General features: G+C 41.7%; 1 protein-coding gene across 2 annotated transcripts in view; it reads left to right on the forward strand.

The window, feature by feature from the left end:
* Positions 1-1370: 1370 nt before the first annotated feature.
* The window catches only part of LOC140730323 (zinc finger protein 236-like), a 161454-nt gene continuing 135123 nt past the window's right edge, over positions 1371-27701 (forward strand). For both annotated transcript variants that reach the window (XM_073050576.1, XM_073050586.1), the window contains exon 1: positions 1371-1471. In XM_073050576.1, coding sequence (XP_072906677.1) covers positions 1420-1471 — 52 coding nt within the window. In that variant the 5' untranslated portion in view covers positions 1371-1419. The remainder of the gene's footprint in view (positions 1472-27701) is intronic.

The raw sequence follows: 27701 nt of genomic DNA on the forward strand, positions 1-27701 counted from the left end.
GGAGTTTGCAAGTTCTCCCCATTGAATGGTGTTTTTTTCCCCCCTGGGTCCTCAAGATTCCTTCCACAGTCCAGACATACCAGTTAGTAGGTTAATTTATCATTATAAGTTGTTCCATGATTAGGCCAGGGTTAAATCAGGGATAGCTGGGTGGAGCAGTTTGAAGGGGGAATTCTGTGCTGTATCTCTAAAATGCTGGAGGAACTCAGCAGGTCAAGCAGCCTCTGTGGAGGGAGATTATCAATTGCTGGTTTTGACTGAGACCCTTCATCAGGGGATGTCAGAGCTATTTTAATTTACACGGTGAGATGAATGAATGGAACACTGCCAGGGATGATGGTAGAGGCATATAGAGACTCTAAGAGATTCTTAGATAGGGGCATTGATGAAAAAAAAAGGTGATGTGGTAAGGGTTAGATTGACTTTCAAATAGGTTAAAAGATCAGCACAATATTGTGGGTGGAAGGGCCTGTACTGTACTATTTTAGGTTCTATAATCATAAATAACAAGGGTCCTGATGCACCATCAATAACTCTCAGAGACATGAGGCGAGATATAGGCTTTTATTGGCTGGAAGAAAGAACAAGCAGCAAGTGACCACCACACAACATCTTGGAGACTGAGGAAGGAGCCGTGCCTCCAATCGCCTTTATACCGGGGTCTGTGGGAGGAGCCACAGGAGCAGTCAGCAGGGGGGGGGGGGGGGGGGGGGCGTGTCCAGACAGGTATATGTAGTTCACCACAGGTCCCAACACCTAATCTCTGGGGTACACCACCAGCCACAGAAAGACACTCTTCTACCACCATCCTCTGCTCTTATCACCATGCCAGCATTGAATGGAATCCAGCTCATAACCAACCTTCCATGCAGACCTTGCCAAATACCTTACTTTAGTCTACAGATACACTACCTATCATTCTACCTTCATCAATCTTCTTAGTTATCATCTCAAAAATCTATTCATCTAAAACTACTTCCTTCTTACTGACCTGCTCCAGATTATCCACATATCCCTACTGGAACTGAGCACCTTCCAAATCTTTCTCCTTATTGAATACATTTAGGACCTTGCCCACATACCCAGTTTCAAACATAAAGACCAAAGGGACCTACTCTTTCCCAGGTACCTACAACCACACCATCTATCCCACTCCATCGAACAGTCTTCCGTCTTTATTAACCACCCCAATCGGTACCTCAACCCAACTCCCTTATAACCACTTGTTCTTCTCCCCTCAAATTACACCCCGCTTATAAAGAACGACAACCACCCCATTCCCCTTCTCCCTCCCGCCAGGCCTGGGCCGCCTTCCGCCGACCGTCTTGATCTCGCTCCGCCCCCACTGCCGTGCGCGCCCCCGGCGCCGCCCCGCGCGCGCTCTCACTAAAGTAGATCCGAGAACCAAAAAAAATAATAATGCCGCGAGGCCGACCCCCGAAAACAGCGGCTCGGGACCCGGAGGCGGCAGGTGAGCGGGCGGCGGGGGCCCCGGGGGGAAGGCTGGGCCGGGGCCGGGGCCGGGACTACTGGGTGGTATGTAGTCCCGGATCTCGGCGGGGAGGGCGGGCGGCGGGCGCAGGGATACGGCCGAGCCCTAGGCCCGCCGGCTCAGGCTCGGGCTCTGCCGCGCTCGGCCGTCCGCCTGCACTCGGTAAGCAGCCCGATATCTCGTCGGTCTGCTTGACCCCAGGGCGCTGTCATCAGGCCTTAGTCTGCTCCCTATATTTGTGAGGGTTAATTTTCGGGAGGAGGGGGATGTAGGCGGCCTGGTACAGGGGTGGGAAGGAGTCTGCAGGCACGGTTGCCCCCACCACCCCCGAGTCAGCGATGAGCTCTGCAATGGATCCGCTCATCAAACTGGACCCAGACGAGGAGGATCAATTGCTCAGACAGGATTTGCTCCCAGACTGGGGGATCTACTCAAATTGGACACCCTCCCACAGTAGGGGATTTGATCCCTTAAACTCCTCAAATTGTAGCATTTCTAGACTGCAGGGGTTTCATTGCTCAAATTGGATCCACTTCTCGAACTGGATTTGCTCCCAAACGGTAGAGACTTCCACTCCAAGCCACAGTGCTTCACTGTGTAAGCAGGACTCACTTAGTATTTTATCGTGATTTTTTTTCACAGACTAGTCTTTATCATTCTGGATTAACTCAGTTTTTTTAAAAAAAACCCCTATACAAACGAGATAGATTGTTTGGTAGTCTGATCTTCCACAAGGATTCTTCAGAGATGATTTTAGTTATAAATTTCTAGTACATTGTAATGCTTTCTGTAAACAGTCCAGATTTTAAAAGCATGTAGACTTAGAATATAATTTGCAATATTGTGTGTTTATGTGGAGCAGAGCTGTTGGGAAGAGGTTATCAGACAGATGGAGGAAACTATGCAAGGATGTACTCAAAACCTTGAACGAAATACGTCGTCACTGATTTTTGGGAACCCATGACTCTGAAATTGAAGCAGAATTGGGGATATTACTGAGACTCCATGTATCTGGAGCATACAGAGGGCCTGCATAATCAATGGAAATGGTAAAATTTCCATCCAACCTATTCACTTCCTTACCCATGAGGCATTATCTCCTCTTTTGCGATAAGAATCTGTGGTTCCTACCTTGGCCTCTGAACCCACAAAGCAAGTTATCTTCAGTCCTGACAGACTGCCTAGAAAGGTGGTGACACATCTGATTGACTCAAAGCATGTAGTCATTGCAGTAAAAAAATTGATACCACTTAGACAAGGGTGTCTTTCAAATTATTCCAAAGAACTTTACAGTTTTGTAGTTGGTAACTGGTGTAATTTTCCTCACAGTCAGAATTGCATAGTTAACAATGACTTGTTTTCCTGTCTGGTTTTGCGGTTCTGAGGTGGCTGGCAGTGTCCATGGGACATACAGGGTCTGCCTCAGGTGAGATTACAGATGATTGATAGGTTTTCTTGAGTGACCCGTGTAGGATGTGCTCATTTATAGACTCATACCTTGCACTCCGTACAACTATGGATTCACCCAAATTTTCATGCCCTTTATTGCATACAAACTGGATTCCCACACAGGCTGCTGCCCTTCACTAAACAAATTTGATTCACTCAGTGACTGGGGAATTTTTGCTATGTACAAGCTGGGCTTCTGGTTTTCTTTACATACAAACTAGATACACTCACATATTGTAAAGCTATTTACAGTATATAAAGTGGATTACCCAACAGATTGGGGTAACTTCTTGCTGTATGCAGACTGGTTTCACTGTTCAAGTGTTGGTAATGCCTCCTCACTGAATTTGATCTGAATCATTTCCAGAGAAACTGGTGCTTGTCACTTGTTAGTAACTGGATTCTTTTCTGTGAGAGGCTTGCATTTACAAAATGTCTTTTATGGTACACAATTTAGCTTGCTTTTAGGCTCAGCTGAATGAGCAGCTAGATCCTTGACTTAATCTCTTGCCCACTTCATTTGTTTATATATATACTTACCGCTGAGATTTGGGAAAAGGATGCCGCATTGGCCGCTCTGACTGGTTTTCTTCAGCACTCTGTTTTAGTACATTATAATGCTGATGTAATGTTGAGACTTTATAAAACACTGGTGAGACCTCACTTGGAGTATTGTGAGCAGTTTTGTGCCCCTTATCTTAGAAAGGATATGCTGAAACTGGATTGGGTTGAGAGGAGGTTTACAAAAATGATTCCAGGTTTGAAAGGCTTGTCGTATGAAGAGTGATGGCTCTGGGCCTGTGTTCACTGGAATTCAGAAGATTGAGGGGTGACCCCATTGAACCCCAGTGAAAAGCTTTGATAGAGTAAATGTGGAGAGGATATATCCTATGGTGGGAGAGTCTAAGACCAGAGGAGACAGCCTCAGAATAGAGGGGCTCCTTTTAAAATGGAGATGAGGAGGAATTTCCTTCACTGGAGAGTGGTGAATCTCTGAAATTTGTTGCTACAGGCAGTTGTGCATATGTATTTAAGGCAGATGTTGACAGATTCTTGATTGGTCAGGGCATGAAGGAATACGGGGAGAAGGCAGGAGATTGGGGTTAAGAGGAAAAATGGATCAGCCATGATGAAATGGCAGAGCAGACTCAATTGGCCAAATGGTCTAGTCTTGCTCCCATGTCTTAATGGTCTTATTATTTGAAAAAAATATCATCCATTTTACCAAATCTTTGTTTCCTTTTATTTGACTAAGAATTGTTTCTTTAGGTGTGATGCAAATATTTTTCCCGTGATCTGTGATAACATAAGAAATAGGAGCAGGAGTAGGCCATCCTACTTACCCCGCTAATCAATAAGATCATGGCTGATCTGTTCGTAAACTCAGCTCCATTTACCTGCCTTTTCCCCATAACCCTTAATTCCCCTACTATGGTTAGAAGTTTGTTGACTATGACAGTTTTTTGCATGCAAATTATTTTTAAATTCCGTGGAAAAATAAGCTGATAAGAAGGGATCCATTCACAAACATGAAAAAATCTGCAGATGCTGGAAATCCAAGCAACACACACAAGTCCTGACGAAGGGTCTCGGCCCGAAACGTCGACAGTGCTTCTTCCTAGAGATGCAGCCTGGCCTGCTGAGTTCCTCCAGCATTTTGTGTGTGTTGCGAAGAAGGGATTCATACAACAGTAGAAAAGAGAAGGTCGCAAGGATCTGCACTTGTAACTTAAAGCTGTTTTATACAAGTGATCCCTTGTTATGGGGTTGGAAGTGTGGGTTCATTCTTGGGAAACAGAACATATGGTTTTCAGTAATGCCAAACTGCATCATCTGTGCGTGCATCAAGAAAAGCAGTTTGAAAAAAGCATAACTTTTTTGTTGACTTAATCTGCTTTTCACATAAATTACATGAGTGAATTTTAATCTATTTCAAATTTCTAGGTAATGATTTATGAATTCTGAAAAGGCAAATTTCAGTAACTTAAATGGCTGTAAAGCTTGGGTTGTTTTGTATAGGTCTTTTAAATTGTATATTTATTTTTGAAATATCCTATTCTGGTTCATGTGCAATTAAATAAACTTTAACGATGTTGGAAGGATTGGTCAGAAGAAATGTCTTGCACTAACTTGCTTAAGTTAGTGCTTTGTGTGAATGGCAATCAACGAAAATTATGTTAAACCTGCTTTTGCTGAATATTAATTTTTTTCTTAATCTTGAATCTTTACTCAGATACAATAAGAAAACTAGGTTTTATTTGATTTGGTTAAAGCATGGTTACCTTTCAATAGATCTATCTCCATTCTGCCACAAGGTTGGTTTGTTCGCTATTTATTTATTGAGATACAGCACAGAATAGGCTCTTCAAGCCACATGCCCAGCAATCCCCCAATTTAGTCCTAGCCTAGTCATGGGATAATTTATAATGACCAATTAACCTACTACAGTGACCAATAAACCTACCTAAGTTTTTGGACTTTGGGAGGAAATCAAAACACCCGAAGGAAGGAACATACGAACTCCTTACAGGCAGCTGTGGGAATTGAATCCCGGGGTGCCTGCACTGTAAAGTGTTGTGCTAACCACTACACTAACATTCCAACCCTAGTTAACAATTAACAACTGAAATGTGAATTCTCTGTCCTTTCTTGGATTTTTTTTAATTGGAGGTTTTTGTCATTTTGTGTATTTTTATTGTTTGAAATAGACAAGGGTTCTGACAGGAAATTTCAGAGTTCTAGGAAACTTCAGAATAAAGGAATTGCCCACTTAAGATAAATTTCCTTTCTGGGGGTTGTGAACCTTTGAAATTATTTAGACCCAGAAAACTCTGTGGGCTGAATTAAATCAAGACCATGATAGGATATTTGCTTTTCAGGAGCATCAAGGATTATGAGGATCTGACATTATATAGTGCTAGATAGATTGCAGAGGATTCACTGGTATGTTGCCTGGGTGGAGTGTTTCAGTTGTTGAATGGAGACTGGAGAATCTAGTTTTCCTTGGAGCAGAGGAGGTTAAGAGGGGACGTGGTTGAGGTATATAAAATTATGAGGCGTATAGATGGGGTAGACTGCAGTAAATGTTTCCCTATATCAGAAGCGAATAAAACTAGAAGACATGGATTTTAGGGTGAAGGGTAAGAGATTTTTAAAAAAATATTTTTTCTTTTTTTTCTACAAACAACAAAAAAAATACAACACATCCACAAAAACCACCACCATAACAAAATCAAATTAAATATTGAGCAGCAAAAGGGTATTAATCTTATTGGCTAAAGATAGGGAGCTTGTTGCTCCAAGGATGGCTATGAGCAGGTGTGGTTCCCACCACTTCCCATAAGCCTCAGAGAAACAGTGAAAAATACTTTTCCAGTATGCATAAAGCTTACAATGTGACCAGAATGAATGTGACAAGTTACTATTCTCAGATTTACATCTATTCCAAACTGGTGAAGGATAGAAGCTGTGCAATTTTTCTTTGGAATAATGGAGTCTATGGGGTAAGATTTGATGGGAATTTTTTTTCGGCTCAGAAGTTAGTGAGTAATTGGAATGGACTGTCTGAGATAGTGATTGGAAGAATTGCTGACAACATTTCAAAAGTATGTTTCTAGAACACTTGTAAGTATTTAGATTTTGGGCAGAGTGTTGGAAGATGTGATTACTAAGGCTAAGTGCCCAAAGATTGGCTTAGATTTGGTGGGCTGAATGGCCCATTTCCATGCAAACGACTGATTCTAAATTGAAGCAGAGTTCAAGATCGAGCATCCATCATTTTATTGAATGGTGGAGAACGGACTTGAGGGGCTGAATAGGCTAGATATGCCATTTCTTGTATCCTTGTATTTGCAATGAACTGAAGTTTTAAAGTAGTTAAAGTGGTGGTTATGGTACAATGTTTCACAGGAAAACATTGTATGCCCTGTAAAGAGCCCAGATATTGTATGGCCCAATCACATTCTTTATGTATTTTTTGTCAGGGCTTGCAAGTTTTGGGAGCATTTTTATATGCTATTGTAACTTACTTTTTGGCCTTCCTATGCTAATATATCAGTGATAGATTAACAATTAAGAGATGTGTAGTTTCATGTTCACTATATCTTTTGAAGACTGTCTTTCTAAAAGTATGTGTTACCAAGTGCTAATGCAGCATCTTTCTATAAAAATGTCCTTCAAGGGAGTGTATGTTATTTTCTCTGTTTATTCAAAGAGAATGCTTTGTGATTTGATTATTTCATAATACTGTGCAGAAGATCAGAAGAAACAGGAGTAGTTCTGTTAGTCCTAAAGCTAGCTGCATCATGTCTAAGATCATGGCTGATCCAAACTTGGCCTTGACTCCATTGTAGTTCAAATGTCTGCCAGTCTCACCTTTGAATATTTTCATGACTGCATCTTCATGTCCCTCTGGGACAGAGTAACAAAGAATCGTGATCCTCTGAGAAATAAATTCCTTATGTGCATCTTAAATGCCAATCCCTTGTTCTGCAACTATACCTCCATTAGAGGCAACATCCTTTCAGCATCCATCCTGTTGCCTTCCTTCAAAATATTTTTCAATAAAATCACTTACTATTCTATACTCTGGTGAGTTTAGTCCTAATTGCCTCAACTTTACTTTGCATCTGAGGAAGATCTATCTGACCTAGGCAATGGTGAAGAGCTGGAATACACTTACTGCTTAGTGTTGAGGCCAAAATGTTCCACTTCAGTCTCATCTTTCACATTTTTACAATATCTTAGTGACACTTCGCAAAGTTTATATGGGCAAGGATATGTATTTTTTGAGCCAGTGCTTCCTCCTTGCCACTCTTCCATAAATTGCTGTTTTTGCAAGGCCTTAGAGATTTTAGAGCCATGATCTTCACCTCCAGTTGAAGCTACTGACTTATGCAGCTCACTCAGAGAGACTTGGTGTCACAGTTGCCTTTCTTACAAGTGTCATTCTTTTTCGGCAGCTGAGTTTAGAAGGGCATTTAACATGATGTGCAATCTTTCACAGATTAGCTAAAAAATTCCTACTTTAATATATTTTAAACTTAGAAGATGAGACAATAAAATGTGAAAATAGTTGTGGAGGCTGATTCAAGGCACTAATTCCCTTCTGGATCCAGCAAAGTTTATTTTCCTCATTTGGGGCAAAAAAAAAGGATCAGAAATTCTTTCTCCTTTGTTTCTTTGACATGCAAGAGGAGATCGAGTGATACATTGATGGATATTGCAGCTTGAGCATCAATGTTCTCTTACATTTATAGTTATATTGAAAGCAAACTTCTAAAGTTCAAAAGTAAAATTTATTATCAGAGTCACCACATGTAACCCTGAGATTCTTTTTCCTGCAGACATACTTAGGAAATCTATAAAACAGTAACTGAAACAGGATCAATGAACAACAAACTATGCAAATATAAATTAATAGCAATAAATAACTACCGGTAGTATGAAATAACGTGAAATGAAAGAGCACGAAATAACAAGCTGAGAAGTCCTTAAAGTGAGACCATCTGTTGTGGGAACAACAGAAGTAGAATGAGTGTAGTTATCCCCTTTTGTTCAAGAGCCAGATGACTGAGGGTAATAACTGTTCTTGAACTTGGTGGTGCAAGTCCTGAAGCACTTGTACCTTCTACCTGATGACGGCAGCAAGAAAACTGCATGATATTATTAGAAAAGCTTGTATAACTCTGATATTAATGTGTGGTTAAGTAATATCAGAGATAAAGTACTATGCAAAAGTCTTGAACAACCTAATTTCTTAAATATATGGTTTCAGATGGTATGGCCTCCACAGAACCCCAATCTCAACATCATTGAAACTGTTCAGATTACCTGGAGAGAAAGAAGCAGTTGATAACTATTTCATTAACCTTTTTACTTTGAGACGAAGGGGAGCTTAATGTGAAAATTTGTAGATAAAGGAGCAGTTTGGTAATAAATATTCTGTATCAGTAAAGGATGATGCATTTTATGATGCATTAATTAGGAAGGTCAAATTTGGAAAAATTGTAATGTTAAAATGAAAAGTGCTTTCAAAAATCTTTTAAAATAATATTATTTACTGATATAATTGATCTGATATAACTGTAACAGGGATATGGTCACTCTGAGCAATGTAGGAGATTATTCCAGCGTATTTGATGTTTGACATGGAAAAAGATAATAGGACTGGGGCTTGGAGAAGGACGTGAATGGGTGGGAGGGTGGTGGTCGTGCTTGGGCTTGATCCAATGATAAAGGGCCTCATAGCTGCAGAAGTGAAGAGTGGTCACAACTTGGAAAGGCCTATGCCATGAAACCAATGAGGATAGCTATTTTGAACTTGTTAAGACATGGTTAAAAAGTAATGTCATAATACTGCTATTGCCCAGGGATGAGTAAATATTATATGATAGAATTTTTACATTAGATTGGAGAGTACTTGGGAGTAACTTCCTCATGAAGAAAATCAGATTGTGGTAAATGGCAGATAAATAGTATAAGGATTTAAAGACAAATATAATATTTAACAAATGTATTCCATTGTAAAAGAAACATATACTTGGAAGACTTCCTTCTGATGCTAATGTAGTGAGAAGTTGAAATATAGCAAGAGAGTTAGGAAATGATTGGTTCATCTGATCACTTTGCAATCATGCTGAAAATACAATATGGTTGTACTGAAAGATTTAATGTAGGTTTATGGAAGGGAAATAGGTTCCAACAATGAGTGCATGGTTTCTGCAGTTTCAGAAGATGTTCAGTAAGCTGGCACATGTAAGAAGCTAAAGCAATGATGTGGAGTGACCGGGTAAAGGACAGTAAAGGAAGTTAGAATTAATGGGCATTTTCAGGTTGGTAGGCTATGATTAGCACAAGGATGATGAGCTCAAAATTTATTGAAGAAACAATAGAGTAACAATATTGAAGTAAACAGTAGAGAATATGCAAAGCAATATTGATGTGGGGCAAGGAAAGGTATATGGAATATGATTTTGGTCGGAAGCATAGAAAAACATTTTTAAAAGTTTGACCAGTAACATTCAGAAAGTTTGATTCAGAAATCTTTATTTTTTTTCTTCCTCAGCACCTATTTCATTGGTCTGGAATGTGAACTGGTAGTCCAGTGTGTGAGCAGAGTGTACAGCCAGAGAATGGGCTGTTTGTGCAACCAGAGCCAGGGTTGGGAATCCAAAGGGTCAGGAATGTAGGTGGGATAGCAGTCGGAGCTGTGGTCTGGAGTGTCTGAATCTTTCCTGCTTCGTTTAAACTCACCAGGTTGACTGGGGAAAAAATCTATTTTACTAGTGTGTACTACAGTATGCTGGAAATCCAGAATAATGCAAAATGCTGGAGGACCTCAACAGGTCAGGCAGCATCTAGGAGGAGAAATAAACAGTTGACCTTTCAGGCTGAGATCTTTCATTAGGATTAGAAAGGAAGTGGAAGGAAGTCAGGTGAAGCTGGTGGGGGAGGAGAGGTGGGAGTACAAGTTGGAAGGTAACACATGAAGCCAGGTGAAGGGGAAAGAAGGCAGGTGGGGGTGACTAAAGTGAGAAAAGGTAGGCTGTTGAAGGAATCTGATGGGAGAGGAGAGTGGACCATGGGAGAAAGGGGAGGAGGAGGGGCACTAGAGGGAGGTGATGGGTAGGTGAGGAGAAGAGAAGGGGTGAGAGTTGCTGGTGTCCATTCCTTCTTTTTCTTGTGTGTCTTTACAATATGCTGGGATGAGTTGTATCACCAAGTTAGGGAAACTCAAATAAAACCTGGTTGTCCTTTTCAGACTATGCACAGAATCAGAAAGTGGCTTTTAAGATTGGCTAAGTGACTCTTCTTTGCTTTTCACTTTTCCTGCACTATGCAATGTTTATCTGCACAGTATATTAAAATGGTGTAAGTACTACCATTCCTCCCATTGATCGTCGGTTTGGTGCAAGGAGAAGTGTCTGTTACCTGGCAGTATGAAAAGAAAATTTTTCATGCAAAGTGTCTCTGGAAACTTCAAGGAAGTAACCATGACCTTTATGGGACAAATGTGGAAATGAACCTAAACCAGACATCTTTGGGCAGCTAATGTTAGTGTGTACAAGTCCGAATGAATAGACTGATTCTAAGCTCTGTGTTTTTCTTTGTTCTACTGGTATCCTCTTACAACTTTTTTTAAACTCAGTGAATGTAAGTCATAAGCATTAGTGTTGGCAATTGGTAAATAGTTATTTAAAAAATAAAAAAATGATTTTTCATGCAGTGTTTTCTCTAGAATCTGACAACTGAGCACTTTGAAAGGTTTGCATTGCTGTCATTAAGTTGATGACATTCAGGACTGTTTGCATTTTGTTGCAAAATTTTGGTTACATTTGCCTGTTGGCATTACCACATCTGTGCTCCTGTGAAAGTCATATAAACATGCAAGTCTGAGCTGGAGCTTGCTACAAATTTCTGGTTTAAGATGGCGTGGCTGAAGATGGAGGTACAACTTACAGGAGGTACAGCTAAATACCCTATTAATAGCACTTCTGTGGAAAATTGTGGTAAACAATCACTGCAAACTGTGAAGAGGTGAACAAAAGTGAGGCTGATCCGAGTGTTGAGGTGTATGGGTGTGAGATGGAGTTGGAGCGAGGTTAAGGTAGCTTTGAGACCCTAAGTCAGAATCAGAGTTGGAGGGAGCGAAGCAGAGAAAAGTCATAATGGAGGAGTTTTGGAACCCATCCACCTAAATCGATGCAGGATGGAATGTGGCTTCAGGTCCAGGACGAGAGCGTATAGCTGTGGCATGGCCCGGGTCCAAGTGTGATGAACAGCCTTGTCCCAGGACAGATTTTCTGAAATAATATTGCCAAAGAACTTAAAGATACTGAACCTCTCCACCTTCAATCCCCTAATGAGGACTGGCTCCTGTAATCAATAATCAGCCCTTTCGTACTGCTGACGTTGAGTGGGAGGTTACAGCTAAATAGGCCCCTGGTCAGACCCCACTTGGAGTACTGTTCTCAGTTCTGGTCACCTCACTACAGGAAGGATGTGGAAACTAGAAAGGGTGCAGAGGAGATTTACAAGGATGTTGCCTGGAGTGGGGAGCATGCCTTATGAGAATAGGTTGAGTGAACTTGGCCTTTTCTCCTTGGACCGGCGGAGGATGAGAGGTGATTGATCGTGTGGATAGTCAGAGGCTTTTTCCCAGGGCTGAAATGGCTAACGTGAGAGAGCACAGTTTTAAGGTGCTTGGAAGTAGGTACAGAGGAGATGTCAGGGGTAGGTTTTTCACACAGAGAGTGGTGAATGCGTGGAAATGGGCTGCTGGCGACGGTGGTGGAGGTGGATATGATCAGGTCTTTTAAGAGTCTCCTGGATATATACATGGAGCTCAAAAAAAATAGAGGGCGATGGGTAACCCTAGGTAATTTCTAAGGTAAAGGACTTGTTCGGCACAGCTTTGTGGGCCAAGGCTCTGTATTGTGATGTAGGTGTTCTTTGTTTCTCCGTTGCTGTTATGACACCATTCAACCAAATTTTCAATCTTCCTCCTGTATGCTGATACGTCACCACCTTTGATTCGGTTGTCAGCAAACTTAAATATGGCAATGGAGCTTCGGGTCATAGTCATAAGTGTAAAGCAAGTAGAGTGGTGGGCTAATTGTGGAGATGTTGTCAATTCTAGTTGACGGGTCTGCAAGTAAGGATCCATTTGCACAATGAAGTATTAATTCCTATGTCTCAGAGTTGTTGATTAGTTTTGAGGGAATGATGGTGTTGAATGCTGAGCTCTAGTTAATGAAGAGTCTCCTGATGTATTAATAGTAGTAGGAAGCCGTTGATGCCAGGGGATCATGGGTTTGTGCCTCTGGTGGACTGTGTCCTCTCCAGGGCATAAACCTGGGTGGGACGATTTGAAGAACCGGCTGTTGTCCATGCAGCAGGTTCCCCCACTCCATGTCACTGATGTAGTCCAAGGGAAGGGCAAGTGCCGATACAACATCAAACTGTCTTAGGCTGCCCGGCTCTGGATTTTTTCCTCTGGGTTTACTCCCAAAGCTTTTCCCATGGTTAGGTATGGCCGCAAGCCAGTGGAGGTTTAAAATCAGAGTTTGCCTTCTCCAAGACCTGCCCGATCCTGATGTATGCATCTTACCAATCTATATGTTCCAGGGCTGAGTGAAGAGCCAATGAAATGGCAACTGTTGTTGACTTGTGACGTTAGGCAAATTGGTGCATATCTGGTGACAGCAAATTGGTGACTTCACTCTGCAGGAATGGGACCCACTCTCAGGGCCTCACAACTGGCTGCTTTTTGATATTCCAAGGACATGGCTTGGAAGGCGAGTCCACCTTCAGGGTTCTAGATTTTCGTGGCTCTGGAGATGTGCTGATTCTAGACCAGTGCCCCTGACTGAAGTGTTGCGGTGGAACATGAAACATCGGCAGCAGCGGGTTAGCTGTGAAGGGTTGTGTGTCTAGGGATCTGCACCTTTTTGGTGCCGACTCTCCGAGCACAGAGCTCGGAAAAAATGACACAACAGACTTTTAACATTGTAAATTAGTGAGTTATTTGTTATGTCTCCCCTCTTGCTGTGAAATGGGGATATTCCTTTTTCCCTTGTTAGGGAGAGAAAGAACCTGTTGTATGCCAAATTACTGGGTGAACGAGTAGTTTTTGAGGTACTGCAAGTCTGTGTCTTTATTGATGCTTGCTGCACGCGTGAGTGCTCAGTGAAGGACGCTGATGATTTTTTGTTGGTGGGGGGAGGTGGGGGTCATTCCCTTGCTGCTGCTTATGTGTGGGAGGGGAGCTGGGGGTGCTTTGGGGTTCTAATGTTGAACTGCCATTCATTCTTTGGGGCACTCCCGTTTTTCGAGGATGTTTGTGAAGATAAAGAATTTCAGGATATATATTGTACAGGTAGTCCCCGAGTATTGAACATCCGACTTATGGACAACTTGTACTTATGAACCGAGGAAGGAGAACACCGTCCGCCATTTTAAGTCGGATTGCGACGCCGTCCGCTGTTTTAAGTCGTTGCAGTTGACACTGTGTTGAGTGTATAACTTTGTATTTGGTTTAAATTTTTCTTAGCAAGATTCACCTTGACCCACCCATTCCGATCGGCTGGTGGCACAGTGAGATCAGCACCGGACTAGAGAATGAGTTTGATCCAGTGACAGACTGCTCCTGTGCCGGGTTGATGTCGATCCAGTGACTCCCGTACCATCCGTGCTGGGTTGATGTCAAGCGTGCAACTCGACCTTGTAAAAAAAAACACTGCCATCTCCAGTTTAAATTTCCGTGCGGAATATTGTGGAGGATCAAATACCCAAACCCAGCACGGCCCCCACTTGTCCCATTTAACCTGGCTCAGTGCGGTGGAGTTTAGGACCCGGGGAGTTTAGTATGGTGGTCCTTAGGACCCAGCGGACCCCGGGAGCCGGCGCAGCTTGGGACCCACTGCCCGCAGTGTTTCTGTTTCGTTGATGGGAAGTGATCGTGATTGAAAATAAAGTGGAAATAATAAAGCGTTTGGAAAGAGGTGAAATGCCATCAGTCATTGGAAAAGCGTTAGGCTACAGTCGGTCAACGATCGGAACAATTTTAAAGGATAAAGTGAGAATAATGGAGCATGTGAAAGGCTGTGCCCCGATGAAAGCTACAATTATTACTAAGCAACACGATGGTTTAATTATTGGAATACATACGTTTCTTAAGTGTTTTATATGCATAGAAAGGTAAAATATATAATATATACTAAGAGAAATGTTTGAATAACTGACGCTAAATAATACCGGATGTACTTGTTCCGACTTGCGTACAAATCCGACTTAAAGACGGACTCAGGAACAAAACTCATATGTAACCCAGGGACTGCCTGTATTCATTTCTCTGACATTAAATGTACCTATTGAAATTTTCCTATCTAAGTCAGTCCTCAAGCAGGAGTTGATATGTTCCATGACCATCTTCTCAAAGCACTTCATCACGGTGGATGTAACTGCTACTGGACGTTAGTCATTGAGGCAGGTTACCGTGAGGCCAGGCCTGTAACTAAATATTGAGCCCAGGTTGAAAATGTACTATCTGGAATGTGCAAATGCTTTTAAGGCATGTAAATTGTAAAGATGGAAATTGTACTGGTGAGACTTGTTTATGTTACCAATTGTTATAGGAATGTACAAATTTGATCCTAATTCCTTGTGTGGAATAAATTGTACAAAACAGACAATTAAATTACTTTAATGACTGACAACAAGTCCTAAGTGTGGGCCAAAATTGAGAAATACAGTTCCATTAATAAGACCTCAACTAGAAGCATTGACCTGCCACTTCTCTGAGATGCAGATGAATGTGCAGCAATTTCTATTGTTGTTTTAATTAAACCTCAAAGTCATCTTATAGATGCAGCAACAATATGCATGTGTCGTGCTTCATTATATTGAAAATAATTCGATTATAGGTAACTGCATCAAATGAATTTCTTGCCTCTTATTCTAATCAGTTGCTGATTGTTTATCCAAGTATATATGCTTGTAAATAAATAAATGGGTTATTAAGACCTGTAAGAGAAAATTAATAGGAAGTAGTATTACAGGCAGTCCCCGGGTTACGTATGAGTTCCGTTCCTGAGTCCATCTTTAAGTCGGATTTGTACGTAAGTCGGAACAAGTACATCCGGTATTATTTAGCATCAGTTTGTCAAACGTTTGTCTTAGTATATATTTTGCCTTTCTATGTATATAAAACACTTAAGAAATGTATGTATTCCAATAAGTAAACCACTGTGTTGCTTAGTAATAAGTATAGCTTTCATCGGGGCAGGGCCTTTCACATGCTCCATTATTCTCACTTTATCCATTATCCTTTAAAATTGTTCCGATCGTTGACTGACTGTAGCCTAACGCTTTTCCAGTGACCAATGGCATTTCAACTATTTCCAAACACTTTATTATTTCCACTTTATTTTCAATCGCGATCGCTTCCCGTCAATGGAACAGAAACACTGCGGGCAGCAGGTCCTAAGCTCCACCGGCTCCCGAGGTCCCCTGGGTCCTAAGGACCATCGCACTGAACTCCCCGGGTCTTAAAGTCCATCGCACTGAGACAGGCTAAATGGGACAAGTGGGGGCTGTGCTGAGTTTGGGTATTTGATCCTCCACAATATTCCACGTGGGAATTTAAACTGGAGATGACAGTGTTTTTTTTACGAGGTCGAGTTGCAAGCTCGACATCAACCTGGAATGGATGGTATGGGAGTCATTGGATCGACATCAACCCGGCACGGGAGCGGACTGTCACTGGATCGAACCTCTGTTCTTGAGCCCGGTGCTGATCTCACTGCGTCACCATCCGACCGGAACGGTCGGTAAATTCACTAAGAAAAATTTAAGCCAAATACAAAGTTAAACACTCAACACAGTGTCAACGGCAACGACTTAAAATGGCGGACAGTGTCGCAATCTGACTTAAAATGGCGGACGGCGTTCTCCTTCCTCGGTTCGTAAGTACGAGTTGTCCGTAAGTCGGACATTCGTAACTCGGGGACTACCTGTATTGGAAATCTGCTGGTTTTAATATACTTATCTAGTTTGCAGTTTTCTTATACTTATGACAACAAAGGATGCCATTCAATCTACCAGGTACATGCAGGTTCCCAGGGGAGCAATCCTATCAGCCATATTTCCCTCTCTCCTTGAAATACTTCCTGCAGTTGGGTTAGTTTTAATGGCACAGACTTTTGAGACATAAACCAGTGCCATTGGTATTTCTAAGCCAGGATGAGTGTTCCCAATGTAATTCTAGCTTCAAAAAATCTAATTTGCATAACAGCCATAACTGTCAGAAAGTTTGACCAGAGTTTCTTGCCTGGGAAACAGCTACTTTGATGGATACATTGCTATTCGTTGTTCGTATTAAGTTGTATTTCAGTCCTTTGGGCACTTCTTTACAATCCTTGACTACTTTCCACTCCATATGGATTTTAAATCCCTGTTCAAGAATTTAATAAAATGAAGCAAAGTATGTTTGTTGAAGGGTGGAATTGTGAGTAGCAAGAGAATGGTAAAGGAATGTCTTAATAAAGCATACAGTAACTAGAAAGGAAATGTAAAGGCGTATTATAGGTGATCTAGGGTGTGAAGGACTGATGGCGTTTTATGGATGATGTTTGTATTTTTTTGATTTTGGGGAGAAGAGGTGAAATATTGCATGTGCTTGTTTACTGATGTGGTTTCTTAATAGATTGAAAGGTGATAGGTGCCCTTTAACTAGTCTTCAGTGTGGTTGCTGTTATTTTGTAATATGTATACTGTAGTGATTTTCCATGTGTTGCAATTTTGATGAAAAAATGTGTGACTAGGTGTTTCACAGATATGCAAGGAGCAATAAAAGTCACCAGTGTGCAAAAGAGCCTAGTAGAATGATCCAAAAACTTAGTGATGGCCCGTGACAAAGATTTAAAAGTGGAGTGAGTAGAACTACAATAAAATTACAGTAAAACTACAATAAAATAAAAGTAGAACTACAATAAACTACAATAAATTGGTAATTTTATTGGTAAAGCTGAGCCTACTGGGCCTGAACACCTCCCTCTGCAACTGGATGCTAGACTTCCTGATTGGGAGACCTCAATCAGTCCAGATTGGAGGCAACACCTCCAACACCACCCCCAGGGATGTGTGCTCAGTCCATTGCTGTTCACTCTGCTGACCCACGACTGTGCTGGAACACACAGCTGATGAACACACATCAAGTTCACTGATGACACGACTGTGGTGGGCCTCTTGAGCAAGAACGATGAGTCAGCTTACAGAGAGGAGGTGCAGCGGCTAACGGACTGGTGCAGAGCCAACAACCTGTCTCTGAATGTGAAGAAAAGAAATGAGATGGTTATTGACTTCAGGAGGGCATAGAGCGACCACTCCCCACTGAACATCAACGGCTCCTCAGTTGAGATCGTTAAGACCACCAAATTTCTTGGTGTTCACCTGGCAGAGAATCTCACCTGGTCCCTCAACACCAGCTCCATAGCAAAGAAAGCCTAGCAGTGTCTCTATTTTCTGCAAAGGCTAAGGAAAGTCCATCTCCCCCCCCCCCCCCCCCCCCCCATCCTCATCACATTCTACAGGGGTTGTATTGAAAGCATCCTGAGCAGCTGCATCACAGCCTGGTTCGGAAATTGCACCATTTTGGATCGCAAGACCCTGCAGTGGATAGTGAGGTCAGCTGAAAAGATCATCAGGGTCTCTCTTCCCGCCATTACAGACATTTACACTACACGCTGCATCCGCAAAGCAAACAGCATTATGAAGGACCCCACACACCCCTCGTACAAACTTTTCTCCCTCCTGCCATCTGAGAAAAGGCACTGAAGCTGTTGGGCTCTCACGACCAGATTATGTAACAGTTTCTTCCCCCAAGCCATCAGGACTCCTCAATACCCAGAGCCTGGACTGACACTAACTTAACTGCCCTCTACTGTGCCTATTGTCTTGTTTATTATTTATTGTAATGCCTGCACTGTTTTGTGCACTTTATGCAGTCCTGGGTAGGTCTGTAGTCTAGTGTTTTTTTTCTGTGTTGTTTTTACGTAGTTCAGTGTAGTTTTTGTACTGTTTCATGTAGCACCACAGTCCTGAAAAACGTTTCAATTTTACTGTGTACTATACCAGCAGTTCTGGTCCAAATGCCAATAAAAAGTGACTTGACTTGACTAATCTAGTGATTCCGAAACTCCGATGGCTCACTTAAATGATGTTTGCAATGACCCATTTTCTTTCATCCCATGTGGGCCCTGTTTGCCACACTTCCTTTTGAAGCACGTTGGAGCAGTGATTGGAATAAAGTTAATCATGACTTAAAACTAATGGTCTGTAAGTACCAAGGTCCTCAGCAGCCATAGGACACTTGAATGAATGTCACAGTCCTGTAGGTTGGGCTACAGCAATAGGTACAGAAAAGCAGTGGACCTTAGCATTGATCAGCCTATACAGGGTATTGTTGAATGGAAGCATACGCTCGAGGGGCTGACTGGCCTACTCCTAGTTCTTTGTGTTCTTGTGGAGGAAGCAAAAACAGAAAATGCAAGAAGAAATGGAGATAATGTTTCTAAATAGTGGGGAATCTAGAACCAGAGGGCACAGCCTTAGAATACAAGGATGTCACTTTAGAACAGAGATGAGAAGGAATTTCTTTAGCAAGAAGGTGGTGAATCTATGAAATTCATTGCCACAGGTGCCTGTGGAGGCCAAGCCATTAGGTTTCTTTAAAACGGATGTTGATTGGTTCTTGATTAGCAAGGGCACGAAAGATTACAGGGAGAAGACAGGAAAATGGGGCTGAAATAGATAATAAATCAGTCATGATAGAATGGTGGAGAAAACTCGATGGGCTGAATGGCCTGTGTCTTATGGTCTTCTGTTGAAGTAATGATTTTTCACTTAAGTTGCTAAATTAGTTTATTATTATATATACTGAGGTACCGGGAGGAAATAAACTTATTTTGCATATCATTCATACAAATCAAAACATTACACAGTGCATTGAGATATTAAAATAATAATGCAGAATAAAATTTTACAGTTACAGATAAAATGCAGTGCAAACAAACAATAAGTGCAAGGTCATAATGAGGTTTTGTGAAGTCAAGAGTCCCAAGATTCCCTCCTCTCATACTAGAGAACTGTCCAAAATGACATAAGATGACATAGGATTGGAAGGTGTAGAGCCTCAATGGGTTGAGTTAAGAAATAGCAAGGGTAAAAGGACCCTAATGTCATTTGTATGCAGGCCTCCAAACAGCAGCCGGGATGTGGATTACAGATTGCAGCAGGAGATGGAAAAGGCATGTCAGAAGGGCAATGTCATGATAACCATTGGGGATTTTAACATGAAAGTGGATTGTGAAAACCAGGCCAGTACTGGACCTCAAGAGAGAATTAGTAGAATGTCTAAGGGATGGCTTTTTAGAACACCTTGTTGTTGAGCCCACTAGGAGATTGGCTGTGCTGGATTGAGTGTTGTGCAATTGATCCAGAGGTGATAAAAGATCATAAGGTTAAGGAGCCTTTAGGGAACAGTGATGAGTTCACTTTGAAATTTGAGAAGGTGAAACTAAATTCCAGTGTGTCGGTATTTCAGTGGAATAAAGGAAATTACAATGGCATGAGAGGGGAACTGGCCAAGGTTGACTGGAAAGAAGCACTAGCAGGAAGAACAGCAGAGCAGCAATGGCTGGAGTTTCTGCGAAAAATGAGGGAAGTGCAAGACAGATATATTCCAAGTAAGAAGAAATTTTTGAATGGAAGAAGGATACTACTGTGACTGACAAGTGAAGTCAGAGCCAAAGTAAAAGCAAAAGAGGGCATACAAGGAAGCCAAAGCTAGTGAGAAGATAGAGGATTGGGAAGCTTTTAAAAACTTGCAGAAGGAAACTAAGAAGGTCATTAGGAAGGAAAAGATGAATTATGAAAGGAAGCTGGTGACTAATATCAAAGAAGATACTAAAAGCTTTTTTAAGTCTATAAAGGGTAGAAGAGAGTCAAGGGTAGATATAGGACCAATACAAAATGACACTGGAGATAGAGATGCAGAGATGGCAGAGGAACTGAATGTATATTTTGCATCCGTCTGCACAGTGGAAGATGTCTGCAGTATACCGGACATTCAAAAGTGTCAGGAAAGTGATTTTAATACAGAGAAAACTACGACTGAGAAGGTGCTCAGGAAGCTTAATGGTCTGAGGGTGGATAAATCTCCTGGACCAGATGGAATGCACCCTTGGGTTCTGAAGGAAGTAGTTGTAATAATTGCGTAGGCATTAACAATGATTTTTCAAGAATTGATAGATTCTGGCGTTGTACCAGATGACTGGAAAATTTGCAAATGTTACTTCGCTATTTAAGAAGGGTGGGAGGCAGCAGAAAGGAAACTGCTATGCTAGCCTGACGTCGGTGATTGTGAAGTTGTTGGAAAATCCTGCCGGACTAACCTCCTGCAATTTTTTGAAGAAATCATAAGCAGGGTAGATATAGGAGATGCAGTAGATATGGTGTACTTGGATTTTCAGAAGGCCTTTCACAAGGTGCCGCACATGAGGCTGCCTATCAAGATAAGATCTCATGGCATTACAGGGGAGTTACTAGCATGGGTGGAGCATTGGCGGATCAGCAGAAAACAGAGTGGGAATAAAAAGATCCTGTTCTGGCTGGCTGCTGGTTGCCAATGGAGTTCCACAGGGGTTGGTGTTGGGACTGTTGCTTTTTACAATGTTTGTCAGTGATTTGGACTATGAGATTAATGGATTTGTCACTAAATTTGCCAATGATACAAAGATAGGTGGAGGATTGGGTAGCATTGAGGAAACAGAGCCTGCAGAGAGACTTGGATAGTTTAGGGAAATGGGCAAAGAAGTGGCAAATGAAATACTATGTTGGAAAGTGTATGGTCATACACTTTGGAGGAAGAAATAAACGGGCAGACTATTATTTAGATGGAGAGAGAATTCAAAATGCAGTAACGCAAATGGGAGGACTTGGGAGTCCTTGTGCAGAATACCCTAAAGGTTAACCTCCAAGTTGAGTCGGTGGTGAAGAAGACAAATGCAATGTTGACATTCATTTCTGGAGGTATAGAATATGTGATGTTGAAGCTCTATAAGGCACTTGTGAGACCACACTTAGAGTATTGTGTGCAGTTTGGGCTCCTTATTTTAGAAAGAATATACTGACATTGGAGAGAGTTCAGAGAAGATTCACAAGAATGATTCCAGGAATGAAAGGGTTATCATATGAGGAACGTCTGGCAGCTCTTGGGCTGTATTCCCTGGAGTTCAGGAGAATGAGGGGGATCTCATTGAAACATTCTGAATGTTAAAAGGCCTGAACAAATGAGATATTGGCAAAGTTATTTCCTATGGTAGGGAAGTTCAGATTTGAAGGACATCCATTTTAGAACAGAGATGCGGATAAATTACTTTAGTCAGAGGGTGGTAAATCTGTGGAATTTGTTGCCACAAACAGCTGCCAAGTCATTGGGTGCATTTAAGGCAGAGATAGATAAGTTCTTGATTAGCCAAGGCATCAAAGGGTATGGGGAGAAGGCACAGGAGAGGGGATGACTGGAAGAATTGGATCAGCCCTTGATTGAATGGTGGAGCATACTCTTATGTGCTGAGTGGCCTATTTCTGCTCCTATATCTTATGTTTTGAAAGTCTTATAATACCAGGATAGAAGCTATCTTTGAATCTGTTTGTGTGTGCTTTGAAGCTATTGTATCTTCTGCTTGATGGGAGAGGGGAAGAGGAGGGAATACCTGGTGTGGCTGCAGTCTTTGACTATGTTGGCAGCTTTATTGAGGCAGTGAGAAATATACATAGTCTGTGGAGGGGAGGTTAGTTCCGTACATAATGTGTTGAGCTGTGTCCACAATCTTCTGCAGTTTTTTTTGTTGTCACAGATTGTGCAGTTACCAAAACAAACTATGATACATCTGGGATAAGATGTTTTTTTATGGTGCATCAATATAAATTGTTAAGGGTTAAAGGAGGGTGGTGAGGTAAGTCAGGCTGTCTTTACTGCCACCTTGTGGTTGGATCTGGCCCTTCCTGTCCTTGCCTCTGTTAGGGTTCTTTTGGGGAAAAAAAGGGTTAAAGGAGGCATGCCAGGAAAATGTTCAGCCCCAGGTGTTTGGACGTGAGTTTACTTGAATTATAGAACTGAAGGTGGAACTGTAGTCAATAAACAATAGTCTAATAATAGCTCTCTTTACTGTCCAAACACTCGTGAGATGAATGTAAATCCAGGAAAATAGTGTCCACTGTGGACTGGCTTTGGCGGTAGCCAAATTGCAGTGGGTTAACGTCATCTAGGAAGCTGAAAATAACACATGCTATGACCAGCCTTTTGAGGTACTTCAGGATGGTGGATATCATTAAGGCATTTTAACTTGTCTTGAGATATTGAGGTACAGGTAGTCCCCGAGTTATGAACGTCCGACTTACGTACTTAGGAACCGAGGAAAGAGAACGCTGTCCGCTATTTTAAGTCGTTGCCATTGACACTGTGTTGAGTGTTTAACTTTGTATTTGGCTTAAATATTTCTTAGTAAGATTCACCCTGACCCCGCCCTCCACCCTCCCCCCCCCCCCCCCCCCCCCCCCCCCCCCCCCCCCCCAGTTCTGGTCGGCTGGTGGCGCAGTGAGATCAGCACAGGCTCGAGAATGGAAGTTCCCAAGTTCGATCCAGTGACAGACCGTTCCCGTGCCGGGTTGATGTCGATCCAGTGACTCTCGTACTGTTCGTGCCGGGTTGATGTCGAGCTCACAAGTCAACCTTGTAAAATAAACGCTGCCACCTCCAGTTTAAATTCTCACACGGGTTATTGTGGAGGATGAAATACCCAAACCAAGCACACCCCCCACTTGTCCTATTTAGCCTGTCTCAGTGCGGTGTTCCTTAGGACCCAGCGGACCTTGGGAGCCAGCGCAGCTCGGGACCCGCTGCCCGCAGTGTTTCTGTTCCATTGATGGGAAGCGATTGCAAATGAAAATAAAGTGGAAATAATAAAGCGTTTGGAAAAAGGTGAAACGCCATTGGTCATTGGAAAAGCGTTAGGCTACAGTCGGTCAAAGATTGGAACAATTTTAAAGGATAATGGATAAAATGAGAATAATGGAGCATGTGAATGGCCCTGTCCCGATGAAAGCTATACTTATTACTAAGCAACACAGTGGTTTACTTATTGGAATACATACGTTTCTTAAGTGTTTTATATGCATAGAAAGGTAAAATATATACTAAGACAAACGTTTGACTAACTGATGCTAAATAATACTGGATATACTTGTTCCGACTTGCGTACAAATCCGACTTAAAGACGGACTCAGGAACAGAACTCGTACGTAACCAGGGGACAGCCTGTATTGAGATGATAGTGACCTTCTTAAAACAGGTGGGAACCTTAGATTGAAGGCATAAGAATTAAAATAAAATGCCTGCAAATGCCTCTGCCGGTGGTTCTGTGCAAGATCTAAGGACTGATATTGCATCCACAGCGATGACTGTGAGTTCAGGTTGTTCTGAAAGATGTTGGTGTTTGCTGATATCCCTTCTGTTGAAATGTGTATACAATGTGATGAGCTCGTCGAGAAGGGATATGCTGTTGTTGGCAATGCTACCCAACTTTGTTATATAGGCTGTTATGGCGCGCTAGCACTGGCATAATGGGCTGATGCGGGGTTCAAATTTGGACTGGTATTGTCTCTTGGCAAAGTAAGTACAGAAAGTGGGGGTCAATATCGCACCTCTAATGGTTCAAGGATAGGTAACATAAAATGAGTCAGGACAGAAAGAGTTTGGGGTTTATATTGCTGAAAAAGATTAGGGATAGAATTACCGTTTTTCCTTATAACATAGGAACCATTTAGCCCATTGTGTCTATGCTTCCTCTCAGAGCAATCCCACTTGTTCACTGCAGCTTTGTTGTAACTTTTCCCCCCTATATTTCTGTATGACTCCCATCCACTCCATAACGTACTGGTTAGGCACAGGAGTACATTCAGTCAGGGACTCATTCCACCCAAATGCAGCACTGAGCGTCATAGGAAGTCATTCCTGCCTGTGGCCATCAAACTTTACAACTCCTCCCTCGGAGTGTCAGACACCCTGAGCCAATTGGCTGGTCCTGGACTTACTTTCACTTGGCATGATTAACTTATTATTATTTAATTATTTATGGTTTTATATTGCTATATTTCTACACTATTCTTGGTTGGCGCGACTGTAACGAAACCCAATTTCCCTCGGGATCATTAAAGTATGTCTGTCTGTCTGTTAATTCTACTATTCACCTACACCAAAGTATTTCATGGTGGCTAATTAATCTACCAACCTTCACATTTTTAAGATGTGGGAGGAAATGGCAGCATCCAAGAAGTCCACACAGTCATGGGTAGAGCACACAAACTCAACATCATCAGTAAAAGACATGATTGAATCTGTGTCGCTGGAGCTGTGAATCAACAGTTGTAGTAACAATGCCTCTGAGGTAGCCTACTTAAACAAGATGATGAGAAAGTAGTCCTAGTCTCTTTGGGTCTAATATTTTTGATATTTAAAAAAAATATATATTTATTTCAATACAAGGTGTTTAAATTGTCATTTATTTTATGCAGAAGACAAAATATTAGTGCCAGATTTAATGCCTCTAATGTATCCATAAAATTGTTGTTATAATTGGGCTGTTTGAGATTGCATTGTACAAATAAATTCCTCTGAATAAAATAGACCAAGGTCTTGCAGGGTGCACAGAATATCATAAATGTGTCAGAGTGCTTCATAGAAGGTGCAGAGCTGAAGAAAATGCTGAGCCAAAGTCATGTATTGTAGTCAAAACACTGAGTTTTGACAAGCAGCTCTTTTTAACCTTTGAGATCCAAGTGAATGGAAGAGAATGGCTTTTAGTGGATAGTGGGAAGCAACAATAAACTTGTAGGTGTTGCCTTTGTTATCTGAAATGATTCGAAAATATTGGTTTGCATTGGATTTTGATTATGGGGGGCTGGTAGAGATATGGTTCTTCTACATTTGCTATTAATGTCTTTTCTATAATTATGCCAGATGTATCCTAACCTGGAAGGTTCAGTTTGTATAAAAAAAAACTCTTGGAGGCAGCCAAGCAAAGTGGCCACTGGTGATGAATGAAGAGGAGTGATGGTAGCTGGGTCCTAAAATGACCCGTGTGTGGTTAGATGTGGAGGGGGTGCACCTGGGATGCCGGGTCACACTGTTGAGCCCCCTGGAGATGTAGTGGGTTTAAATTAACGAAACATCTAAGAAGGGGGGTACCCACCTGACGATCCCTGGGAAGCATCTGCCACTCACTGAGCCCCACCTCAAGATTTCTATGCTGTGACCCGAGTTAGGATCTGCTTATTAAAGGGATTGAAAGCTCTAGTCCTATGAGCTCGAATAAAACTAATGGTAGCCATGAGATTATTACTAAGGTATTGTAAGCAGCTGGAATTTCTTAGCTACTAGATTTCAGTTTGAAAAGAACTTGGGCAAATCCCCAGAAAAGACTAATGCTTGTTGGAGGAAGTCCAATGAATGGGAGCGATACTATGAAAACTTTGGGTCTGTGCCGGATGTTATGACCCTCACTACGAGACTTCAGAAAGGTACTTAAGATGTCTTAACAGTTAAGCATGCATTTTTACCAATATTTATTATGAACTCTGATGGAAAAGTGCAATGGTTTCAAGGTTATTGTATTTATTTAAATATAGCTACTACAGCAGATCATTATTTCTACTACCAATGCCTTCCTTTTCAAAACAATTTTTTTACCAAAGGTCAGTGCTGTACGGTAGTAGAGGTAGGCTTGGGCATTTATTTGCATCAAATTAATTCTGGGGATCACTGATTCTGATCATATGTGCACCTTTAAGCAAGAATCACTTGGTAATGGCTCAGATTGAAGATTTATAGCTGGTCTCTCCTAGCTTTAATTACAGTTTGAAGATCATGTTTTCTATTGCTCTTTGTTTTCAAAAATGTAATAAATTTTAAGTTATTTTCTGGAATTGGAGAAAAAATATGAAAATCAAAACAAAAACGTGTTTCCCTGTTCTGACTCATTTCTTATGCACCTAGCTTTGCCTCACATTTAGAGATGGAATGATGGTCTACTCAGCTCTATACTGGGAATTACTTTGTACAATAAAATTCCAACAATGAAGCAAATCAGAGTGATTGTGAGTTTAAAAAAAACCCAATTAGTTTTAGGTCAACTGCCTTTCATTAGAACTGGAAGTATAGGAAAGAAGCATGTATTAAGTTGTGGAGAAAGGAAATATGTGATAGAGTAGGGAGTCAAATTGTTTTAAGAATTGCAATTGGAAGAGGAGAAGAAAAGAAACAGATTGAAAATAAAAGGTGTATCATATCTGGAGGATAAAAGCTAGTTTACTGAATTTGCTAAATTTAGTATGGAGTTCAAAGGACTCAATGAAAAAAGCTGTGGTTCCTTGAGCACATTTCAGCAACATTGAAACAGAGGACAGAGAAGTAAGAGTGAGATGGAGAAATAGTGGCTGCTAACCATTAGTTCAGAGTTGTCTTTGTCTACAAGATATTTAGCAAAGCTGTCCCCCAATCTGCATTTGGTTTCTCTAATGCCAAGGAAATCACATCATGGGGCATCAGATACATTAAATTGGAAGAGGTGCTGCTTCACTTGGAGGAAATGGAGAGCAGAATGGGACAAAATTAAAGGGACAGGTATTGCACCCACTTGTGTCGACAAAATGGAAGATAATCTATTGAAAGTGGAGGCTGGTAGGGTGGAAAGTGAAGATGAGGGAAACCCTATCTTTATCCTGACCGGGAGGAGAGGGACCAGAGTGGAATTTTTGGAAACAGAGAAGAGAATTTGAGAGTCCTTTCAAATATAGTAGAGAGAAAGCCACAGTTGGAAAACGTCGATTTAAAATCACTGCCATAAAAAGTCTCACCATAAGAGACATACTAAGTGTTGGCGTGTGGCAAAGTGGTTAAGGTGTTCGTCTAGTGATCTGAAGGTTGCTAGTTCGAGCCTTGGCTGAGGTTGTGTGTGTTTCCTTGAGCAAGGCACTTAACCACACATTGCTGTGCGATGACACCAGCGCCAAGCTGTCTGGGTCCTAATGCCCTTCCCTTGGACAACATTGGTGGCGTGGAGAAGGGAGACTTGCAGCTTGGGCAACTGCCGGTCTTCCATTTAAAAAAAAGAGCCTTGCCCAGGCTTGCGCCCTGGAA

This window comes from Hemitrygon akajei, chromosome 1, assembly GCF_048418815.1.
Source record: "Hemitrygon akajei chromosome 1, sHemAka1.3, whole genome shotgun sequence".
In the NCBI taxonomy this organism is placed as follows: Eukaryota; Metazoa; Chordata; class Chondrichthyes; order Myliobatiformes; family Dasyatidae; genus Hemitrygon; species Hemitrygon akajei.